The sequence below is a fragment of the Leucopleurus acutus genome (assembly GCF_964270905.1).
Source record: "Leucopleurus acutus genome assembly, chromosome: 10".
In the NCBI taxonomy this organism is placed as follows: domain Eukaryota; kingdom Metazoa; phylum Chordata; class Mammalia; order Artiodactyla; family Delphinidae; genus Leucopleurus; species Leucopleurus acutus.
The window spans coordinates 68,293,322-68,314,912 of NC_139153.1; the positions used below are offsets into that span (position 1 = coordinate 68,293,322).

At 40.1% G+C, this 21,591-nt stretch overlaps 1 protein-coding gene across 2 annotated transcripts in view; it reads left to right on the top strand.

Annotated features, from left to right (window-relative positions):
- The window catches only part of CMTR1 (cap methyltransferase 1), a 59,659-nt gene that overhangs the window by 25,892 nt on the left and 12,176 nt on the right, over nucleotides 1-21,591 (top strand). For both annotated transcript variants that reach the window (XM_082847102.1, XM_082847103.1), the window contains 5 exons: nucleotides 378-576; nucleotides 1,339-1,457; nucleotides 3,485-3,581; nucleotides 3,902-4,034; nucleotides 4,938-5,117. In XM_082847102.1, the coding sequence (XP_082703228.1) occupies nucleotides 378-576; nucleotides 1,339-1,457; nucleotides 3,485-3,581; nucleotides 3,902-4,034; nucleotides 4,938-5,117 (728 nt within the window). The remainder of the gene's footprint in view (nucleotides 1-377; nucleotides 577-1,338; nucleotides 1,458-3,484; nucleotides 3,582-3,901; nucleotides 4,035-4,937; nucleotides 5,118-21,591) is intronic.

The following is a 21,591-nucleotide window of genomic DNA, read 5'->3' on the forward strand; positions in this document are numbered from 1 at the left end:
CTGTAATGTGGGGTTAGAATATTCTGCTCAGTGGGACTTTTGTAAGGCAGGATATGATGCTGAGAAATAATGCTGAGGAAAAGATGCTGAGAAATAAAAAATGCACACTTAGATGCCCATTAAGATGTTTTTATTAGGAGTCTGAGCTAGGCCTGGTGGGTTGAAAGGCATCAGGGGTGTTTGAGGTGGGGATGGGCAAAAACTTTGGAGGGCAATGATCACAGAGGACACATTTCCGGGCGCTTGTGGCTCTAGCCACAGGAACTCTGCATTGTGCTTGCTGAAAGGCTTATTTTACTCCCCCTGCCTTCTCTTTCCTGCTCCCCATTTAGCCATCTTTTTTCCCTTCCTCTCCTGACTTCCACTTGCCTTTGCAGAAACCACTGGTGAAGGACCGGGAAGCTGAGCTTCTATACTTTGCTGACGTCTGTGCAGGCCCAGGTGGCTTCTCGGAGTATGTGCTGTGGAGGAAGAAGTGGCACGCAAAGGGCTTTGGAATGACTCTGAAGGGTCCTAACGATTTTAAGCTGGAAGACTTCTACTCGGCCTCCAGTGAGCTCTTCGAACCCTACTACGGTAGGGACGTGGAGGAGGGTAGCAGGGGCTATGAGAGGCAGTTCTCTTTGGAGACTTTAGGTCAGAAGTAGTTATTATCCACTTGCCATGTTTTCTTTCCCAGGTCTCTGAGTCTGGGGTTCCCAGCCAATGTCATGAAGGTCTCGGTTCCCTCTAGACTGTCCCTTTTTACCCCAGGCCTGTGGGTACAGGTTAAATACTCCACTAAGCAAACTCTCACCAGAGCCATATTAATTCCTCCTTTCTTCTCTTGTGGTGACAGGAGATAATGAAACTGCCTGATCTCTGGCTGAGAACTGGCAGGGTTATTAACACATACAAACCCACACCCATCTCCAGCCAGCTCAGCAGCCCTCCAGCAGTTCCCTCCACTCTGGCTCGCTTTTTGTGATTTGGCAGCAAATCCTAAGTCCTTTGTTAACAGTTCTTATTAAGAAATTGATATTGGTTCCTAAATGTAGGTGCTTTAAACACAACTTTGATCTTGAGTATGAAGAGCTTCTGTTTCAGTTGATGACTCTTGGCTGGTCAGCTCCTTCTGAACTCTGCTTTATTATAGCAGGGCACTGTTTTTGCCTCCTGTCCATCACTGCAAGGCAGCCTTGTATGATGGGTCCTTCAGTGAGTTGCTCCTCACAGGGGCTTTTCTCCTGGGCCTCGAGGTACACCTGGTACCTGTGTTCACAGCCCCAGAGAGCTTGTGTCCCAGCTCCAGGGATGCACAGGGCATATGAGCTAAATGTGAATCTTGTGTCTTGTCAGGTGAGGGTGGGATCGATGGAGATGGAGACATCACCCGCCCGGAGAACATCACTGCTTTTCGGAATTTTGTCCTGGATAACACAGATCGCAAGGGTGTCCACTTTCTGATGGCTGATGGGGTAGGTGACCTGCTCTTCATAGGGTGATGCTTTAGGGATTTATCATGTTAGAGGCTTGAAAATTGGTTTTGTTTGTTTTGGTTTGGTCCTTTAGCTGCCCTGGAAGGGCAGATAGTAGGGATGTGTGATGTATGTTTTTATTCTTTTCGTGCATCTTTTCAGTGGTAACTTTGTCAAGGCTGTGATGTTGTGGGCATCTTTGCTTGGAGCAAGTGGACCTTCTCAGCTCACTTCTTCAAAGGGCCTTGGTTGGCTATGAGACATGGTGAGAGGAGGGCCATGACTAAGATGAGCTAGGCAGAGCTGACCGGGAAGAACATTCCCGTCATTTGTCACCTGGGTGCTGCTCCTGGTAGAGGCTGTCTACAAATGGCCGCTCCTAAGCCTCTGGATGGGCTAATAGGTGACCGTATAACCGAAGGCAGCAGCTCAAAGGAGTCCTCCGGGACTCCACAGGAGGCTCGGTCAATCACTGGGCTACAGTGAATATTCACATCGCCTGTTTCTTGGGCAGGTATTTGATGTATAGAGGCAAGTCCCCTGCAGCTTTCTCACCTAGTAATCTGATGCTGCAGGTAGTCTTTTCTGGAATGAGCCACAAATTAGTGTAGAGGAGGGTCAGAGAAGTCGCAGTTGCACCAGGGTCACATGGCCAGAGTTGAGAAGAGCCTCTGGAGCCCCTTGGGTAGCCTTTCAAGCAGTAGCCCTGTGGAGAGGTGAAGAAATGTTTAGGATATCAGCACAGGATCTGAACATGCACCTCGCTCACCAAAGCTTTGTGCACAGCAGGGGACAACAGATAGACAGGCTTGGGTGGAGGGGAGGGAGGGGCCGCTTCACCTGTGCTTGAGGGATCTGATAGTGCTTGGGAGGCAGGCAGCCTTGCAGTTTGTCAGCTAGAGTGGCAAACTCAAGGATTGTCCTTCTGGCTTAGGCAGCTTGGACTGGTGACCTGTGTGGCTGATTTATTTGTTTGTCTGTTTCCCCTATAAACAGACATGCATTTTAAGAAGCATCTGTAAATCTGGAAGACGTTGCTAAACATTTTTGATTCTGGAGACCTGGCCCGGCTGGGCCCAGCTTAATGGAGGCCAGCCTCTTTACTTTTCTTAATTATTGTGATGAAAAACACATAACGTAAAATTTACCATTGCAACCGTTTTTAAGTTTACAGTTCAGTAGTGTTAAGTATATTCACACTATTGTGAGACAGATCTCCAAAACTTTTTCATTTTGCAAAATTGAAACTCTGTACCCATTAAACAACAACTCCCCTCTCTTCCTATCACAGCCCCTGGCCTCCTTCACTTCTGTGTGAGCATGGCTGTCTGCTCCCTGCTGGGATCTCACAGAGAGGGAGACCACTCCAAGAATAGCAGTGTACATTCTTTGAACAAACACCCTGGCCAGAGACACTGCCAGCTGGAGGGAGAGGCTCCATGGTCTTGGGACAGGAAAGGGGGTTTTGTGAATAAATCCTTGGTCCGCAGAGAAAGAGATTACTGTGACTGTCAGAGTTATGCTAACTTTTCTCCTGTCACCAGATTGGGGCCTGTTCGGTGGTCAGCCCACAACTGAGCAAGCCCATTTGCAGAGTTTCAGGCCACATGTACTCCCTGGATCTCACTGGATTCACCAGGGCATTTAGTTTCCTATCTTGTAGTTGGCCTGTGACTAGCGTATTTTGACTCTGTTCTGCCGTACTCTTCCCTTGGATTCCCACGTGAGTTTTAAAATTTTCTGGACCATCTCCTTGGAGGAGCAGACTTGGTTCCATCCCTGGGAGTGATAGAGCAGGAAAACAGCACTGGCTCAGTAGTCAGGCCTGGGTCCCAGGTGCTGTCTTCACCACAGTGAGCCATGTGACCACGCTGAAGAATCTAAACACCAAGCTGTATCTTTATCGGTCAGACGGTGGAGATCAATGAAAACACTTTAAGAAATCTCACAGAAGATGAGGTAGGGGGTACTCTTTTCAGTCCTCATCACTTCTGTTTTCTACCCTGATCCTTGTGCTCTCATTTCAGGGTTTCTCAGTGGAGGGACAGGAGAACCTGCAGGAGATCCTCAGCAAACAGCTGCTGCTCTGTCAGTTCCTCATGGCGCTGTCCGTTGTCCGGACAGGTGACACTGCCTCTGCTGTCTCCCCACCCGGACCCACCTCTTAGAGGCCCTGTTGGACAAGAGCATGTATAGGGGTTGGCTTGGAAGTTAAAAAACAATCTGCTTATATTAGGTGACAGGTGGCTGAATGAGGAATTTAGGGGAAAAAGTGCCATAGAATCCCCAAAGTCCCCTCTAAAACTGAGTCTTTCCCTTATATTGCCTGTGACTTTAATGGACCCAGCTGCTGGGTCCCTGACTTCGTCATACTCCCTGAGACTGCCTTACCCACCTTGTGGAATGGAAGCTGCTGACTGCTACTGTTTTTCTCTCTCATCTAGGAGGCCACTTCATCTGTAAAACCTTTGACCTCTTCACACCTTTCAGTGTGGGGCTCATCTACCTGCTGTACTGCTGCTTTGAACGAGTATGTCTCTTTAAGCCGATCACCAGCCGTCCTGCCAACTCAGAGAGGTGAGACTTTCCTGTCCATTTTAATCAGACTAGTTGGCTAAATGTCAGAACAGCAAATCCTGGTGCATCTCTGGCATGACCACTCAAGCTACATTAAAAACCTTGACTTAAAAAAAGTGATTGGAGCCAAGAGGAGTCAGGATTTGGATTTTAATGGTTCTTCAATGTACCCGTCAGCCTCTGCCTCCTTTTCCACAAACCTTATTCACCACACTTACGTGGGCAACCCTTGGCTTGGCCCGGGAGGGAGAAGGAGACCAATAGAACGGTCACCTGGAGGGACTAAATGGGCCACTAACCAGAGTCACTGTTGGCGTCCCAGGTGGGACACAGTGTCCATACACGATGTGAGAGAAGATGTGGCCAATCCGAATTTCTAAGTGGCTTGTTAAAAACACAGATTTCTGGGCCCTGTCCCTGGAGAGTCTGATTGTCTTTAACTTAACAGACTTCCCAGGTGACGATGATGCAGCCAACCTGGCACAGGGCAGTTGGGAACCACAGCCATAGAGAGTAGAAATACAGCCCAACATAAAAAGAAAGGATTTGAGGTGAACTTTGCAACACACAGACTGTGCTGTTCTTTTTTTTTTTTTTTTTGCCATACGCGGGCCTCTCACTGTTGTGGCCTCTCCCGCCGCGGAGCACAGGCTCCGGGTGCGCAGGCTCAGCGACCATGGCCCACGGGCCCAGCTGCTCCGCGGCACGCGGGATCCCCCTGGACCGGGGCACGAACCCGCGTCCCCCGCATCGGCAGGCAGACTCTCAACCACTACGCCACCAGGGAAGCCCTGTGCTGTTCTTTGTGCATAGACAAGAGCTTCACGACTCAGCAAGGGGATTGGGGAAGGGAAAAGTGAGGGAAGCCCTTGCTCAGTGGAGTGACAGGGTATCTCCTGCCAGGTATGTGGTGTGCAAGGGCCTGAAGGTGGGCATCGATGACGTGCGGGATTACCTCTTCTCAGTCAATATTAAACTCAACCAGCTGCGGAACACCGATTCCGACGTCAACCTTGTGGTCCCCTTGGAGGTGATCAAGGGAGACCATGAATTTACTGACTACGTGATACGGTCCAATGAAAGGTAAGCAAACCAATGTGTTTTTATTCTTTGTTTCTTTTTTTTTGCTGGCACCACTGGGCTATCAAGAAAGACCAGAGAATGAAGGACTGAATGACCAGCTCTTTGTATCACTTTGTTAATTTTGAAAAATTGGTAACTGGGATTGGTCTGCTTATTCCAGGGCTCCCTGGGACTTTGGGTACCTTGAGGACTTTCATCCTGCTCCCATGCCCTGCCACAAGGGTGGCCAGTGGGAGCCTGGCTGGCATACCCCTGCCCATGGGAGCCTGAGTATGATAGTGAAACCTAACAGAGAGCAGACTTGTTCTGTGTCCTCAGAGGAAGGAGTAATTTCCCTTTAATTGCTTCCATTTGTAAAAGGCCATCATAGTTTGTTGCCCTGTGAAGTCCCCTGGTTGGAAGCAAGAGACGGCTGGAAAGCAAGTACATAACATGCTTTGGAAATTTCTGTTACCAAAGCTTTTGCCAGTCCATGAGTTCCCCAAATAGGCCATGTGAATGCTGGTTTTTGTTTTTTTTTTAACCTTCATTAATTGTTTTCCCCCTTCCCCGTTAGTGGTGATAATTTAAAGTTGTGACAGTTGGCTCAGTTTGCTAAGTGGGCAAGCCTTATTGAACAGTTTTCTAGATAGGCTGGAGAGTTGTATAGTGGCAATGAATCGATAGAAGTGCTTTCTTAGGGGAGCCAAACAGGTGTTGTAAAGGTCATTTCTAAGAGTACAATCCCAAGTCTCCCAGAGAAGTTCCTTCCATGTCCTGGCTATTGTAAATAGAGCTGCCGTGAACATTGTGGTACATGATTCTTTTTGAATTATGGTTTTCTCAGGGTATATGCCCAGTAGGGGGATTGCTGGGTCATATGATAGTTCTATTTTTAGTTTTTAAAGGAACCTCCATACTGTTCTTCATAGTGGCTGTATCAATTTACATTCCCACCAACAGTGCAAGAGGGTTCCCTTTTCTCCACACCCTCTCCAGCTTTTATTGTTTGTAGATTTTTTGATTATGGACATTCTGACTGGTGTGAGGTGATACCTCATCGTAGTTTTGATTTGCATTTCTCTAATGATTAGTGATGTTGAGCATTCTTTCATGTGTTTGTTGGCAATCTGTATATCTTCTTTGGAGAAACGTCTATTTAGGTCTTCTGCCCATTTTTGGATTGGGTTGTTTGTTTTTTTGATATTGATCTGCATGAGCTACTTGTAAATTTTGGAGATTAATCCTTTGTCAGTTGCTTCATTTGCAAATATTTTCTCCCATTCTGAGGGTTGTCTTTTCATCTTGTTTATGGTTTCCTTTGCTGTGCAGAAGCTTTTAAGTTTCATTAGGTCCCATTTGTTTATTTTTTTTCTTATTTCCATTTCTCTAGGGGGTGGGTCAAAAAGGACCTTGCTGTGATTTATGTCATAGAGTGTTCTGCCTATGTTTTCCTCTAAGAGTTTTATAGTGTCTGGCCTTACATTTAGGTCTTTAATCCATTTTGAGTTTATTTTTGTGTATGGTGTTAGAGAGTGTTCTAATTTCATTCTTTTACATGTAGCTGTCCAGTTTTCCCAGCACCACTTATTGAAGAGGCTGTCTTTTGTCCATTGTATATTCTTGCCTCCCTTATCAAAAATAAGGTGACCATATGTGCGTGGGTTTATCTCTGGGCTTTCTAGCCTGTTCCATTGATCTATATTTCTGTTTTTGTGCCAGTACCATACTGTCTTTTTTTTGTTTGTTTTTTAAATTTGTTTTTGGCTGTGTTGGGTCTTCGTTGCTACGCACAGGCTTTCTCTGGTTTCAGCAAGCGGGAGCTACTCTTCATTGCCGTGTGCGGGCTTCTCATTGCGGTGGCTTCTCTTGTTGTGGAGCACGGGCTCTAGGCACGCGGGCTTCAGTAGTTGCAGCACGTGGGCTCAGTAGTTGTGGCTGTGGCCTCTAGAGCACAGGCTCAGTAGTTGTGGCACACAGGCTTAGTTGCTCCGCAGCATGTGGGATCTTCCCGGACCAGGGCTCAAACCCGTGTCCCCTGCATTGGGAGGCGGATTCCTAACCACTGTGCCACAAGGGAAGTCCCATACTGTCTTGATTACTGTAGCTTTGTAGTACAGTCTGAAGTCCAGGAGCCTGATTCCTCCAGCTCTGTTTTTCTTTCTCAAGATTGCTTTGGCTATTCGGGGTCTTTTGTGTTTCCATACAAATTGTGCAATTTTTTGTTCTAGTTCTGTGAAAAATGCCATTAGTATTTTGATAGGGATTGCATTGAATCTGTAGATTGCTTTGGGTAGTATAGTCATTTTCACAATGTTGATTCTTCCAATCCAAGAACATGGTATATCTCTCCACCTGTTTGTATCATCTTTAATTTCTTTCATCAGTGTCTTATAGTTTTCTGCATACAGGTCTTTTGTCTCCTTAGGTAGGTTTATTCCTAGGTATTTTATTCTTTTTGTTGCAGTGGTAAATGGGAGTGTTTCCTTAATTTCTCGTTCAGATTTTTCATCATTAATGTATAGGAATACAAGAGATTTCTGTGCATTAATTTTGTATCCTCCTACTTTACCAAATTCATTGATTAGCTCTAGTAGTTTTCTAGTAGCATCTTTAGGGTTCTGTATGTATAGTATCATGTCATCTGCAAACAGTGACAGCTTTACTTCTTCTTTTCCGATTTGGATTCCTTTTATTTCTTTTTCTTCTCCGATTGCTGTGGCTAAATCTTCCAAAACTATGTTGAATAATTGGACTTCTTTTTGTTGAGCCACGCTGGCATCTGATACGGGTGTGTGTGGATGCATGGCAAAACTGGACTTCTCAATGCTCCCAACTGCACAGAGTGTTTAAGCAACCTATAAATTGATTTGCATTTTTATTAAGTTGTTGGAATTATTTATATATTCTAAATGCAAGTCTGGTGTGTTGTGAATATCTTTCCCCAATCTGTGGTTTGCCTATTCATTTTCTTAATGGTGTCTTTTGATAAGCAGAAGTTAAAAAAATTTTGAGTCCTTTTTTTTTTTTTTTTTTTTGCAGTCCACGGGCCTCTCACTGTTGTGGCCTCTCCCATTGCGGAGCATAGGCTCCGGATGCACAGGCCTAGCGGCCATGGCTCACGGGCCTAGCCGCTCTGCGGCATGTGGGATCCTCCCAGACTGGGGCACGAACCTGTGTCCCTGCATTGGCAGGCGGACTCTCAACCACTGTGCCACCAGGGAAGCCCTGAGTCCTTTTTTTAATTGTAAAATATACATAACAGGTGGCTTCCCTGGTGTCACAGTGGTTAAGAATCTGCCTGCCAATGCAGGGGACACACGTTTGAGCCCTGGCCTGGGAAGATCCCACATGCCATGGAACAACTAAGCCCATGCACCACAACTACTGAGCCTGAGCTCTAGAGCCCGCAAGCCACAACTACTGAGCCTACATGCCACAACTACTGAAACCTGCGCGCCTAGAGCCCATGCTCTGCAACAAGAGAAACCACAACAATGAGAAGCCCGCACACCGCAATGAAGAGTAGCCGCCGCTCACTGCAACTAGAGAAAGCCTGCGCACAGCAATGAAGACCCAACACAGCCAAAAATAAATAAATAAATAAATATATACATAACATAACATTTATCATTTTAACCCTTATTAAAATGTATAATTCAGTGGCATTAAGTATATTCACATTGTTGTGCAACCATCACCACGATGCATTTCCAGAAGTTTTTTTTTTTTTTTTTGCGGTATGCGGGCCTCTCACTGTTGTGGCCTCTCCCACTGCGGAGCACAGGCTCCGGACGCGCAGGCTCAGTGGCCATGGCTTACGGGCCTAGCCGCTTCGCGGCATGTGGGATCTTCCCGGACCGGGGCACGAACCCGTGTCCCAAACCCGTGTCCCCTGCATTGGCAGGCGGACTCTCAACCACTGCGCCACTAGGGAAGCCCTTCCAGAACTTTTTAACCATCCAAAGCAGAAACTCTCTACCTGTGAAACAGTAACTCCCATTCCCCTTATCCCCCATTCCCCTTTCTATCTCTGTGAATTTGCTTATTGCAGGTACCTCATATAAGTGCATTCATACAATAATTGTCGTTTTGTGTCTGGCTATTTCACTTAGCATAATGTTTGCAAGATTGATCATGTTGTAACATGTGTCAGGATTTCATTCCTTTTTAAAGGCTAATTAATAATTCATTATATGTACATACCACATTTTGTTTATCCATTCAGCTGATGGTGGACATTTGGGTTTTCCCCACATTTTAGCTATTGAGAGTAATACTGCCATGAATATTGGTGTGCAAAGTAACTGTTTGTGTCCCTGCTTTCAGTTTGTCTGGGTATACCTCTGGAAGTGGGATTGCTGCACCATTTTACGTTCTCACCAGCAATGCAACAGGGTTCCAATTTCTTCATATCTTCTCCAACACTTCAGCCATCCTAATGGGTCTGAATTGGTCATTGTAGTTTTGGTTTGCGTTTCCCTAATGAGTAATGATGTTGAGTATGTTTTCATATGCAAATTGGCTGTTTGTATATCTTCTTTGGAGAAATGTCTATTCAAGTCCTTGGCCCATTTTTATTTTTAAAATTTTATTTTTTATTGAAGTATAATTGACTTACGATATCATATTAGTTTTAGGTGTACAACATAGTTATTTGATATTTTTATACATTACAAAATGGTCACTGAAGTCTAGTTACCATCTGTCACCTTAAAAAGTTATTATATTATTTACTATATTCTCTGTGCTGTACATTGCATCTTGTGACTTATTTATTTTATAACTGGAAGTTTGTACCTCTTAATCTCCCTCTCTGATTTCACTCATCCCCCTCCACTCCCCTCCTTTCTGGCAACCACCAGTTTGTTCTCTGTATCTGTGAGTCTATTTCTGTTCTGTTCTGTTTGTTCATTTTTTTTTAAATTCCGCATAAGTGAAGTCATACAGTATTTATCTTTCTCTGACTTATTTTACTTAGCATAATACTCTCTAGGTCCATCCATGTTGTTGCAAATGGCAAGATTTCATTCTTTTTTATGGCTGAGTAATATTCCTTTGTGTATATATACCACATCTTCTTCATTCATCTGTTGATGGACACTTAGGTTGCTTCTGTATATTGGCTATTGTAAATAATGCTGCAGTGAACATAGGGGTGCATATATCTTTTTGAATTAGCATTTATGTTTTCTTCAGAAAAATAGCCAGAGTGGAATTGCTAGATCATGTGGTAGTTCTATTTTTAATTTTTTGAGGAGCCTCCATACTGCTTTCCATCGTGGCTGTACCAATTTACATTCCTACCAATAGTGCACGAATGTTCCTTTTTCTCCATATCCTTGCCAACACTTGTTATTTGTTGTGTTTTTGATAACAGCTATTCTGACGGGGAGGTGATATCTCATTGTGGTTTTGATTTGCATTTTCTTGATGATTAGTGATGATCTTTTCATGTGTCGCTTGTCCATCTGTATGTCTTCCACAGAAAAATGTCTATTCAGATCCTCTGCCCATTTTTTAATCAGGTGTTTTTTTTTTAAATTGAAGTATAGTTGATTTACAATGTTGTGTTAGTTTCTAGTATACAGCAAAGTGATTCAGTTTTATATATATATAAAACGTGTATTATTTTTCAGATTCTTTTCCATTATAGTTTATTATAAGATATTGAATATAGTTCCCTGTGTTATACAGTAGGACCTTGTTGCTTATTTATTTTATATAGTTTATATTTGATAATCCCAAACTCCTAATTTATCTCTTCCTTCTTGGGTAACCATAAATTTGTTTTCAGTGTCTGTGAGTCTGTTTCTGTTAGTCTGTTTTGTAAACAAGTACGTATGCATAATTTTTTTAGATTCCACATATAAGTGATATAGTATGATATTTGTCTTTGACTTACTTAGTATGATAATCTCTGGGTCCATCCATGTTGCTGCAAATGGCATTGTTCTTTTTTTATAGTTGAGTATATTCCATTATGTATATATATACACCACATCTTCTTTATCCATTCATCTAGGTGTTTTTTTTTTTGATGTTGAGTTGTATGAGTTCTTTGTATATTTTGGATTATAACCCCTTATCAGATATATTGTTTGCAAATATCTCCCTCCCATTGCTGTGCAAAAGCCTTTTAGCTTTTGATGTAGTGCCATTTGTTTATTTTTATTTCCCTTGCCTAAGGAGACATATCAAAAAAAAAATTGCTAAGACTGATGTCAAAGAGCATACTACCTGTGTTTTCTTCTGTAAGTTTTATGGTTTCAAGTCTTACTTATATTTAAGTCTTTAATCTATGTTGAGTTTATTTTTGTGTATGGAGTGAGAAAGTAGGCCAGTTTGATTCTTTGGCATGTAGCTATCCAGTTTTCCCAACACTGTTTATTGAAGAGGCTGTTTTTTCCTCATTGTATATTCTTGCCTCCATTGTCATAGATTAATTGACCCTATTTCCCTAGTTTGAAATTAGGGAGTGTTACACCTCCAGCTTTGTTCTTCTTCTGAAGGTTGTTTTGGATAGTTGTGGTCTTTTACGGTTTCACACAAATTTTAGAATTATTTGTTCTAGTTCTGTGAAAAATGCCATTGGTATTTTGTTAAGCTGTAGATTGCCTTGGGTAGTATGGTCATTTTAACAATATTCTTCCAACCCATTGGAATCCATTCTTCCAATCCAATATTCTTCCAGACAAATGGAAAGTATATCTTTTCATTTGGTTTTGTTATCTTCAGTTTCTTGAATGAATCAATGTCTTATAGTTTTCTGAATACACATCTTTTTACCTTCTTGGTTAGATTTATTTGTAGGTATTTTATCTTTTCAATGCAGTTGTAAATGGTACTGTTTTCTTAATTTCTCTTTCTGATAGTTTGTTGTTAGTATATAGAAATGCAACAGATTTCAGTATATTAATTTTGTATCCTACAACTTTACTGAGTTCATTTATTCTAATAACATTTTGGTGGCATCTGTAGGATTTTCTGTATATAGTATATGTATATGTCATCTGCAAACAGTAACAATTTTACTTCTTCCTGTCCAATTTGGATAACTTTTATTTCTTTTTCTTGTGTGATTGCTGTGGCTAGGACTTCCAATACGATGATGTTGAATAAAAGTGGCGAGAGTGGGCACTCTTGTCTTGTTCCTGATCTTAGAGGAAAGATTTACGGCTTTTCACTGTTGGGTATGATGTCGGCTGTAGGTTTGTCATCTATGGCCTTTATTATGTTGAGATATGTTCTCTCTACCAACTTTGTTGAGAGTTTTTTTCATCATAAATGGATGTTGAGTTTTGTCAAAAACTTTTTCTGTATCTATGGAGATGATCATACGATTTTTATTCAGTTTGTTGATGTGGTGTATTATGTTGATTGATTTGCAGATATTGAACCATCCTTGCACCCCTGGGATAAACTCCATTTGATCATGGTCTTAATCTTTTTTTTTTTTTAAGATGTTGGGGGTAGGAGTTAATTAATTAATTAATTTATTTTTGCTGTGTTGGGTCTTTGTTTCTGTGTGAGGGCTTTCTCTAGTTGTGGCAAGCAGGGGCCACTCTTCATCGCGGTGCACGGGCCTGTCACTATCGCGGCCTCTCTTGTTGCGGAGCACAGGCTCCAGATGCGCAGGCTCAGTAGTTGTGGCTCACGGGCCCAGTTGCTCCACGGCATGTGGGATCCTCCCGGACCAGGGCTCGAACCCATGTCCCCTGCATTGGCAGGCAGATTCTCAACCACTGCACCACCGGGGAAGCCCTGGTCTTAATCTTTTTAAAGTATTGTTGAGTTCAGTTTGCTAATATTTTGTTGAGGATTTTTACATCTGTGTTTATAAGTGATATTTAGCCTGTAATTTTCTTTTTTTGTGGTGTCTTTGGTTTTGGTAGCAAGGTGATGCTGGCCTAGTAGAATGAGTTCAGAAGCATTCCTTTCTCTTCCGTTTTTTAGAGTAGTTTGAGAAAGATAGGTATTAACTCTTCTTTAAATGTTTGTTAGAATTCACCTGTGAAGCTGTCTGGTCCTGGACTTTTGTTTGTTGGGAGGTTTTTTGTTTGTTTGTTTTTACTGATTCAGTTTTATCATTGGTAATCACTCTGTTCATATTTTCTATTTCTTCTCTTTTAAAAAATTTTATTGAAGTATAGTTGATTTACAGTGTTGTGTTTAATTTTTGCTCTACAGTAAAGTGACTCAGTTACACATATATATATATTCTTTTTCATATTCTTTTCCACTATGGTTTATCATAGGATATTGAATATATTTCCCTTTGCTATACAGTAGAACCTTGTTTATCCATCCTATATATAATAGTTTGCACCTGCTAATCGCAAACTCCCAATCCTTCTCCCTCCCTCCACACTTCCCCCCTGGCAACCACAAGTCTGTTCTCTATGTCTGTGAGTCAGTTTTTGTTTCATAGATATGTTCATTTGTGTCATATTTTAGATTCCACATATAAGTAATATCATATGGCATTTGTCTTTCTCTTTCTGACATACTTCACTTAGTATGATAATCTCTAGGTCCATCCGTGTTGCTGCAAATGGCATTATTTCATTCTTTTTAATGGCTGAGTAATATTCCATTATATATATATACACCACATTTTCTTTATCCATTCATTCAATGGATTCTATTTCTTCTTAATTCAGTCTTAAGAGATTGTATATTTCTAGGAATTTATCCATTTTTCCTAGGTTGTCAGTATAATTGTAGTAATTTTTAAATTTCCTTTGTATTTCTGTGGTGTTGGTTGTGACTTCTCTTTTATTCTGATTTTATTTATCTGGGCCCTCTCTCATTTTTTCTTGATGAATTTGGCTAAAAGTTTATGAATTTTGTTTATCTTTTCAAAGAACCAGCTTTTAGTTTCATTGATCTTTTCCATTGTTTTCTTCAGCCTCTATTTCATTTCTTTCTGCTCTGATCTTTCTTTCCGTCTACTAACTTTGGTTTTTGTTTCTTCTTCTTTCTCTAGTTCATAAAGGACATGTACAGTTAGATTGTTTGATATTTTTCTTATTTCCTGAGGTAGGCTTGTATTGCTATAAATTTCCCCTTTAGAACTGCTTTTGCTGTGTCCCATAGGTTTTTGGATCATTGTGTTTCCATTTTCATTTGACTTTAGGTACTTTTTTATTTCCTCTTTGATTTCTTCAGTGACCCATTAGTTGTTTAGTAGCATACTGTTTAGCCTCCACATGTTTGTTTTTTGCAGTTTTTTTCTTGTAGTTGATTTCCAGTTTCATACCTTGTGGTTGGAAACAATGCTTGGTATGATTTCAGTCTTTATAAATTTATTGAGACTTGGTTTGTGGCCTAGCATGTGATCCATCCTGAGAATGTTTCACGTGTACTTGAAAATAATGTGTATTCTACTGCTTTTGGATGGAATGTTCTATGTATATATCTTGAGTCAATCTGGTCTAATGTGTTATATAAGGCCAATGTTTCCTTATTGATTTTCTTTTTGGATGATCTGTCCATTGATGTAAGTGGGGTGCTAAAATCCCCTACTGCTGTTGTGTTACTGTCAATATCTCCCTTTATGTTTGTTAATATTTGCTGTATGTATTTAGGTGCTCCTATGTTGTATGCATATATATTTACAATTGTTATATCTTCTTGTTGGATTGATCCCTTTATCATTGTATAATGTTCTTCTCTGTCTCTTGTTACAGTTTTTGTTTTAGAGTCTATTTTGTCTGATATGGGTATAGCTACCCCAGCTTTCTTTTAGTTTCCATTTGCATGGAGTATATTTTCCATCCCCTCACGTTCAGTCTCTGTGTGTCTTTAGATCTGAAGTGAATCTTACAGGAAGCATATATGTGGGTCTTGTTTTTTTATCCATTCAGCCACTGCATGTCTTTTGATTGGAGCATTTAGTTCATTTGCATTTAAAGTAATTATTGATAGGTATGTTCTTATTGCCATTTTGTTCACTGTTTTCTGGTTGTTTTTGTAGTTCTTTTTCTTTTGAAAAAGAAAGGTTCCTTTCTTTTTCTTTTGCTCTCTTACCTTGTGATTTGATGACTGTCTTTAGTGTTATGTTTGGATTCCTTTCTCATTTGTGTGTGTATTTATAAAAGGTTTTGGTTTGTGGTTACTGTGAGGTTAATACATAACAATCTATATATATATACGTGATTATTAAGTTGACGATCTCTTACATTTGAATGCGTTCTAAAAACCTTGCATTTGTACTTCCCTCTTCCCCCTCCCACGTTTAACATTTTTGACATCATATTTTATGTACTTATGTCTGTGTGTCCCTTAACTACTTATTGTGGATATAAATTATTTTACTATTTTTGACTTTAACCCTTCCTAATAGCTTTATAAGTGGCTGATTTGCTAACTTTACTGTATATCTGCCTTTATCAATGGGATTTTTCCTTTTTAATTTTCGTATTTATAGTTGTGGCCTTTTCTGCTTTGAGAAGTCCCTTTAAACATTTATTGTAAAGCTGGTTTAGTGTTGCTAAACTCTCTCAGCTTTTGCTTGTTTATAAAAATCTTTATCTCTCCTTCAAATCTGAATGATGTTTTTGGAAGGTAGAGTATTCTCGGCTGTAGATTTTTTTTTCCCTTTCATCACTTTGAATATATTATGCCACTCCCTTCTGGTCTGCAAATTTTCTGTTGAAAAGTCAGCTGACAGTCTTACGGGAGTTCCCATGTATGTAACTAGTTGTCCTTCTCTTGCAGCTTTTAAGATTCTGTCTTTATCTTTTAATTTTTGCCATTTTAATTATAGTGTGTCTTGGTGTTGACCTCTTTGGATTCATCTTGTTTGGGACTCTCTGTGTTGCCTGGACTTCTGTGTTTCCTGGATGTCTGTTTTCTTTCCTAGGTTAGGGAAGTTTTCAGCTATTTTCTCCTCAGATAAGTTCTCTGCCCCCATTTCTCTCTTTTTTCCTTCTGGGACCTCCATAATGCAAATGTTAGTATGATTGATGTTGCTCCAGAGTTCTCTTAAACTGTCCTCATTTTTTAAAATTCTTTTTTCAGCTTAGGTGATTTATACTATTCTGTCTTCCAGTTCACTTACTTATCTGTTTCTCTGTATCATCTAATACACTGCTGATTCCTTCTAGTGTGTTTTTTATTTAAGTTACTATATTCTTCAGCTCCGTTTGATTCTTCTTTATATTTTTTAACTCTTTGTTAAACTTCTTACTGTGTTCATCCATTCACCGAGTTCATTAAGCTTCCTTATGATTATTACCTTGAACCCTTGATTGGGTAGATTGCTTATCTCCACCTCGCTTAATTCTTCTGGGGTTTTGTCTTATGTCTTCACTTGGGATATATTCCTCACTTTGCCTGATTCTCTGTTTATTTCTATGTATTAGGTAGGTTGGTTACGTTTCCCAACCTTGGAGAAGTGGACTTATATAAGAGATGTCGTATGGGGCCCAGCAACACACTCCCCTCTAGTTACCAGAGGTATGGGCTCTAGGGCTATGGGCTGCATGGGCCCTTCAGTTGTGGCAGGGTTGATTATTGTGGGTGTGCTCTTAGGTGGGGCTGGCCCCTGACCCAGTTGGCTGCCAGGCCCTACCTTGTGTGGTAGTTACCAGCTCGCTAGTGGGTGGGGCTGGGTCCCATTGTGGCTGACTGCCTGTCCCGGGAGGGTCCTGGGGCTGGTGCTGACACTCTGGTGGGTGGGGCCTGATCCTGGGGTGGTGGCTGTGGGGCCCTGGGGGACCAGGGGCTGGTGCTGGCTGCTTGTGGATGGGGCTGAGTCCTAGGGCAGCTGTCAGAAGGGGCTGGGGGGGTCTCAGGACTGGTGCTAGCCCATTGGTGGGTGGGCAAGCCCCCAGCACTAATAGGTAGAGGGAGGACACCAAAATGGCACTTGCACACACCACTGTCCTCATGGTAGAATAAGCTCCCCCAAAATGGCTGTTGCCAGCATCTGTGCCCCCAAGAGGAGTCCCAGTGGCCTCCTGTCTCTCTGGGAGACTCTCCAAGATCACCAAGTGGGTCTCACGCAGCCTCCTTTACAATTACTGCCTGAGTGCTGGGACTTGGGAGTATGTGAGAATTTTCATGTGCCCTTTAAGAGTGGAGTCTCTGTCTCCTACAGCCCTCCAGCTCTCTTGTAAGTAAGCCCTGCTGGCCTTCAAAGCCAGACATTATGGGGCTCATCTTCCTGGTGCAAAGCCCCTGGGCTGGGGAATCCAATCCAGGGCTCAGATGCCTCAGTCCTTGGGGAGAACCTGGGCAGTTGTGATTATCCTTCCATTTGTGAGTTACCTACCCAGGGGTGTGGGTCTTGACTATACCACATCTCCACCCCTCCTACCCATCTCATTGTGGTTTCTTCTTTATAGCTAGAAAATCTCTTCTGGTAGTCTTCAGGTTGTTCTTATAGCCAGTTGCTCTCTAAATAATTGTAATTTTGGTGTCCCACGTGAAGAGGTGAGCTCAGGGTCTTCCTACTCTGCCATCGTGGCCACACCTCCCTTTGCCCATTTTTTTTTCTTTTTTTATAAATTTATTGTATTTATTTATTTTTGGCTGCGTTGGGTCTTCGTTGCTGTGTGGGCTTTCTCTAGCTGCGGTGAGCGGGGGCTACTCTTCATTGTGGTGCATGGGCTTCTCATTGTAGTGGCTTCTCGTTGTAGAGCACAGGCTCTAGGCGTGCGGGCTTCAGTAGTTGAGGCATGTGGTCTCAGTAGTTGTGGTGCACAGGCTTAGTTGCTTTGCGGGATGTGGGATCTTCACAGGCCGTGTCCCCTGCATTGGCAGGCGGATTCTTAACCACTGCGCCACCAGGGAAGAAGCCCTGCCCATTTTTAAATTGGTTTGTTTGATTTTTGTTGTTGTGTTATAGGAGTTCTTTATACATTCTGGGTATTAATCTGTTAATCAGATATATGATTTGAAAATATTTTTCGCATTCTGTGGGTTGTTTTTTATTATATTGATTGTGTCCTTTGATGCACAGAAGTTTTAAATTTTGATGTAGTCCATTTTATCTGTTTTTTTCTTTTATTGCCTATGCTTCAAGTCCATTCCTAAATCCAGTGTCATGAAGCTTTTCCCTGTGTTTTCTTCTGAGAGTTTCATAGTTTTAGCTCTTATGTTTAGGTCTTTGATCCATTTTGAATTGATTTTTATAGATGGTGTAAAGTGAGAGTCTAACTTTATTCTTTTGCATGTGGATATCCAGTTTTCCCAGCACCATTTGTTGAAAAGACTATCCATTCCCCATGGAATGCCTTGGCACTCTTGAAAATCATTTGATCATATATGTGAGGGTTTATTTCTGAGCTCTCTATTCTGTTCCATTGGTCTTGATACCAGTACCACACTGTTTTACTGCAGTGTTGTAGTAAGTTTTTTTGAATTCAGGGTATATGAGGTCCCCAGCTTTGTTCTTCATTTGCAGTATTGTTTTGGCTATTTGGGGTCCTCTGAGTTTCTATATGATTTCTAGGATGGATTTTTCTATTTCCGCAGAAACTGCCATTGGGATTTTGATAGGGATTGTACTGAATCTGTAGATTGCTTCGGGTAGTATTGTCATGTTAACAACATTAAGTCTTCCAATCCATGAACACAGCATGCCCTTCCATTTATTTATGTCTCTTTTCATTTTGTTCAGCAGTGTTATGTAGCTTTCAGTGTACATCTTTCACTTCCTTGATTTAATTTATTCCTCAGTATTTTATTGTTTTTGATGCTATTGTAGATAGAGTTGATGATTTCATTTTCAGATTGTTCATTGTTAGTGTATAGAGATGTGACTGATTTTTGTCTGTTGATTTTGTATCCTGCAAGTTAGCTGAAATTTGATTATTATAACAGTTTATTGTGGAATCTTCAGGGTTTTTTGCATAAAAGGTCTGTCATCTGCGAACTGAGATAATTTTACTTTTTCCTTTTCAATTCAATTGCCTAGAAGTTTTAAATTTTGCTGCTGAAATCCAGTTTATCAGTTTTTTCTTTTTGTTGGAGATTTTTGTTTTCTCTAAAAATTTTTCACGTATACTAAAGACATGAAAATATTCTCCAGCTTTCATCTAGAAATTTTATAGTTTTAGCTTATACGTTTAGGTCCATAATCCATCTGAAATTAATTTTTGTATATGGTATGATGTAGTGGTCAAAGTTCTTTTTTTCCTTATAAATATCCAGTTCTAGCACCATTTGTTGAAAATACTTTTCCTTTTCCCATTTAATTGCTTTGGCACCCTTGTTGAAAATTATTTGACTGTATATGTGTGATTTTATCCAGGGCACTCTGTTTTGTTTCCATTAATCTGTTTTTCTGTCCTTTGTTATGTTTTCTTGATGACTATACCTTGAAAAAAGTCATCTTGAGATCAGATAGTATATGTTCTCAATCTTTGTTCTTCTTTTTCAAGATTGTATTAGCTAGTCCAGGTGTTTTTTTTGTTTTGTTTTTCATTTCCATATAAATTTTAGGATCAGCTTTTCAATTTCTACAGTAGGCCTGCTGGATTTTTGATGGAGATTACATTAAATTTATAGGTCAATTTGGGGAAGAATTGACATCTTAACAATATTGAATCTCCCTATAAATGAACCAAAAAATAACCATTTATTTAGGTTCTTTAATGTTTCTCAGCAGTTTTATAGTTTTCAGTATAGAGGTGTTATACATCTTTTGTTAAATTTATTTCTAAGAATTTTATGGGTTTGGATGCTATTGTAAATTGTGTTTTAAAAATTTCCTTTTCTAATTGTTCATTGCTAGTATATGGAAGTCATACAAAAATACAATTGATTTTTGTATATTGACTACGTATTTTCTGTGACTGCTTAATTTACTTATTAGTTCTAGTAGTTTGGTAGATTCATTAAGATTTTTTACATATATAACCATGTCTTCTGCAAATAAATAATTGTATGTTTTCCTTTCCAATTTATATGCCTTTTAATGTCCATTGACAGATGACTAGATAAATATATATATTCCTTTATATATATATATATTTAAAGGAATTAAAAAGGGAGTAATGGAAATTTATAGCATTTAAATATATAGATATTTAAACAAGACAAAAACTTCAAAAGAGTACAGATTTATAGATTAACACCCCTCATGAACATAGACATAAAAATCCTTAATAAAATGTTAGTAAATCAAATTTAGCAATATATATGTGATACTCGTGACCAACTGGAGTTTATCTAAAAATGCAAGATCTGTATACCTTTTGAAAATCATTCATTGTACCTCACTGTATTAAAGGAATAAAGAAGAAAAATAATAATTTTTATAGATACAGAAAGACTATTTGACAAAATTAAACATCCATTCATGATTAAAAACTCTCAGCAAACTAGGAATAAAAGAAAACTTTGTCAGTCTGGTAAAGGACATCTACAAAAAACCTACCTACAGCTGACATCATACTTAATGGTTAAATACTTTATACTTAAAATCAAGAATAAGGCAAAGATGTCTGTTTTTACCCTTCAATTCAATATTATACTGGAGGAACTAGTCAGTGCAATAAAGAAAAAAACAGAACTACCATATGATCCAGCAATTCTACTTCTGAGTATTTATCCAAAAGAACTGAAATTAGGATCACAAAAAGATATGAGCCCCCCCCCCCCCACCAATGTTCACTGCAGCATTACTCACAATAACCAAGATTTGGAAACAACCTAAATGTCCATAGACAGATGAATGGATAAAGAAAATGTGGTATATACATAAATGGAATATTTCCCTTAAGCCTAAAGAATTTCTTTTAGAATTACTTTTTTAGTGCAAGTCTGTTGGAGAGTAATTCTTTCAGCTTTTGTCTTTTGAAAATACATTTATTTCTCTTTCGAAGGATATTTTCATTGAATTTAGAATTTGAGGCATTTTTCTTTCAGCACTTTAAAGATATTGTTCCACTATTCTCTGCCTTTCTTGTACTTGATGAGAAGTCAGCCATTATTCTTATCATTGTTTCTCTGTATGTCATGTGTCCTTTTTTCTCTGACTGCTTTCTAGATTTTCCCTTTATATTTTGTCAGTTAATCTATGACAAAGCAAGAATATACAAGAATATACAATGGAGAAAAGACAGTCTTTTCAATAAGTGGTGCTGGGGCAACTGGTCAGCTACATGTAAGAGAATGAAATTAGAACATTTTCTCACACTATGTATAAAATTAAACTCAAAATGGATGAAAGACCCATGTAAGACCAGAAACCATAAAACTAGAAGAAAACAAGGGCAGAACACTCTTTGACATAAAGTATAGAAATTTGGGGGAGGATCAGGTCCTAAGGCAAAGGAAACAAAAATAAAGAAATTCCACCTAATTAAACTTAAAGGCTTTTGCACAGCAAAGGAAACCAACAAAATGAAAAGACAACCTACCAAATGGGAGAAAATATTTGCAAACGATGTGACTGATAAAAGGTTAATATCCAAAATATGGAAACAGTTCATATAATTCAAATATCTATAAAAACAAACCATCCAATTAAAAAAATGGG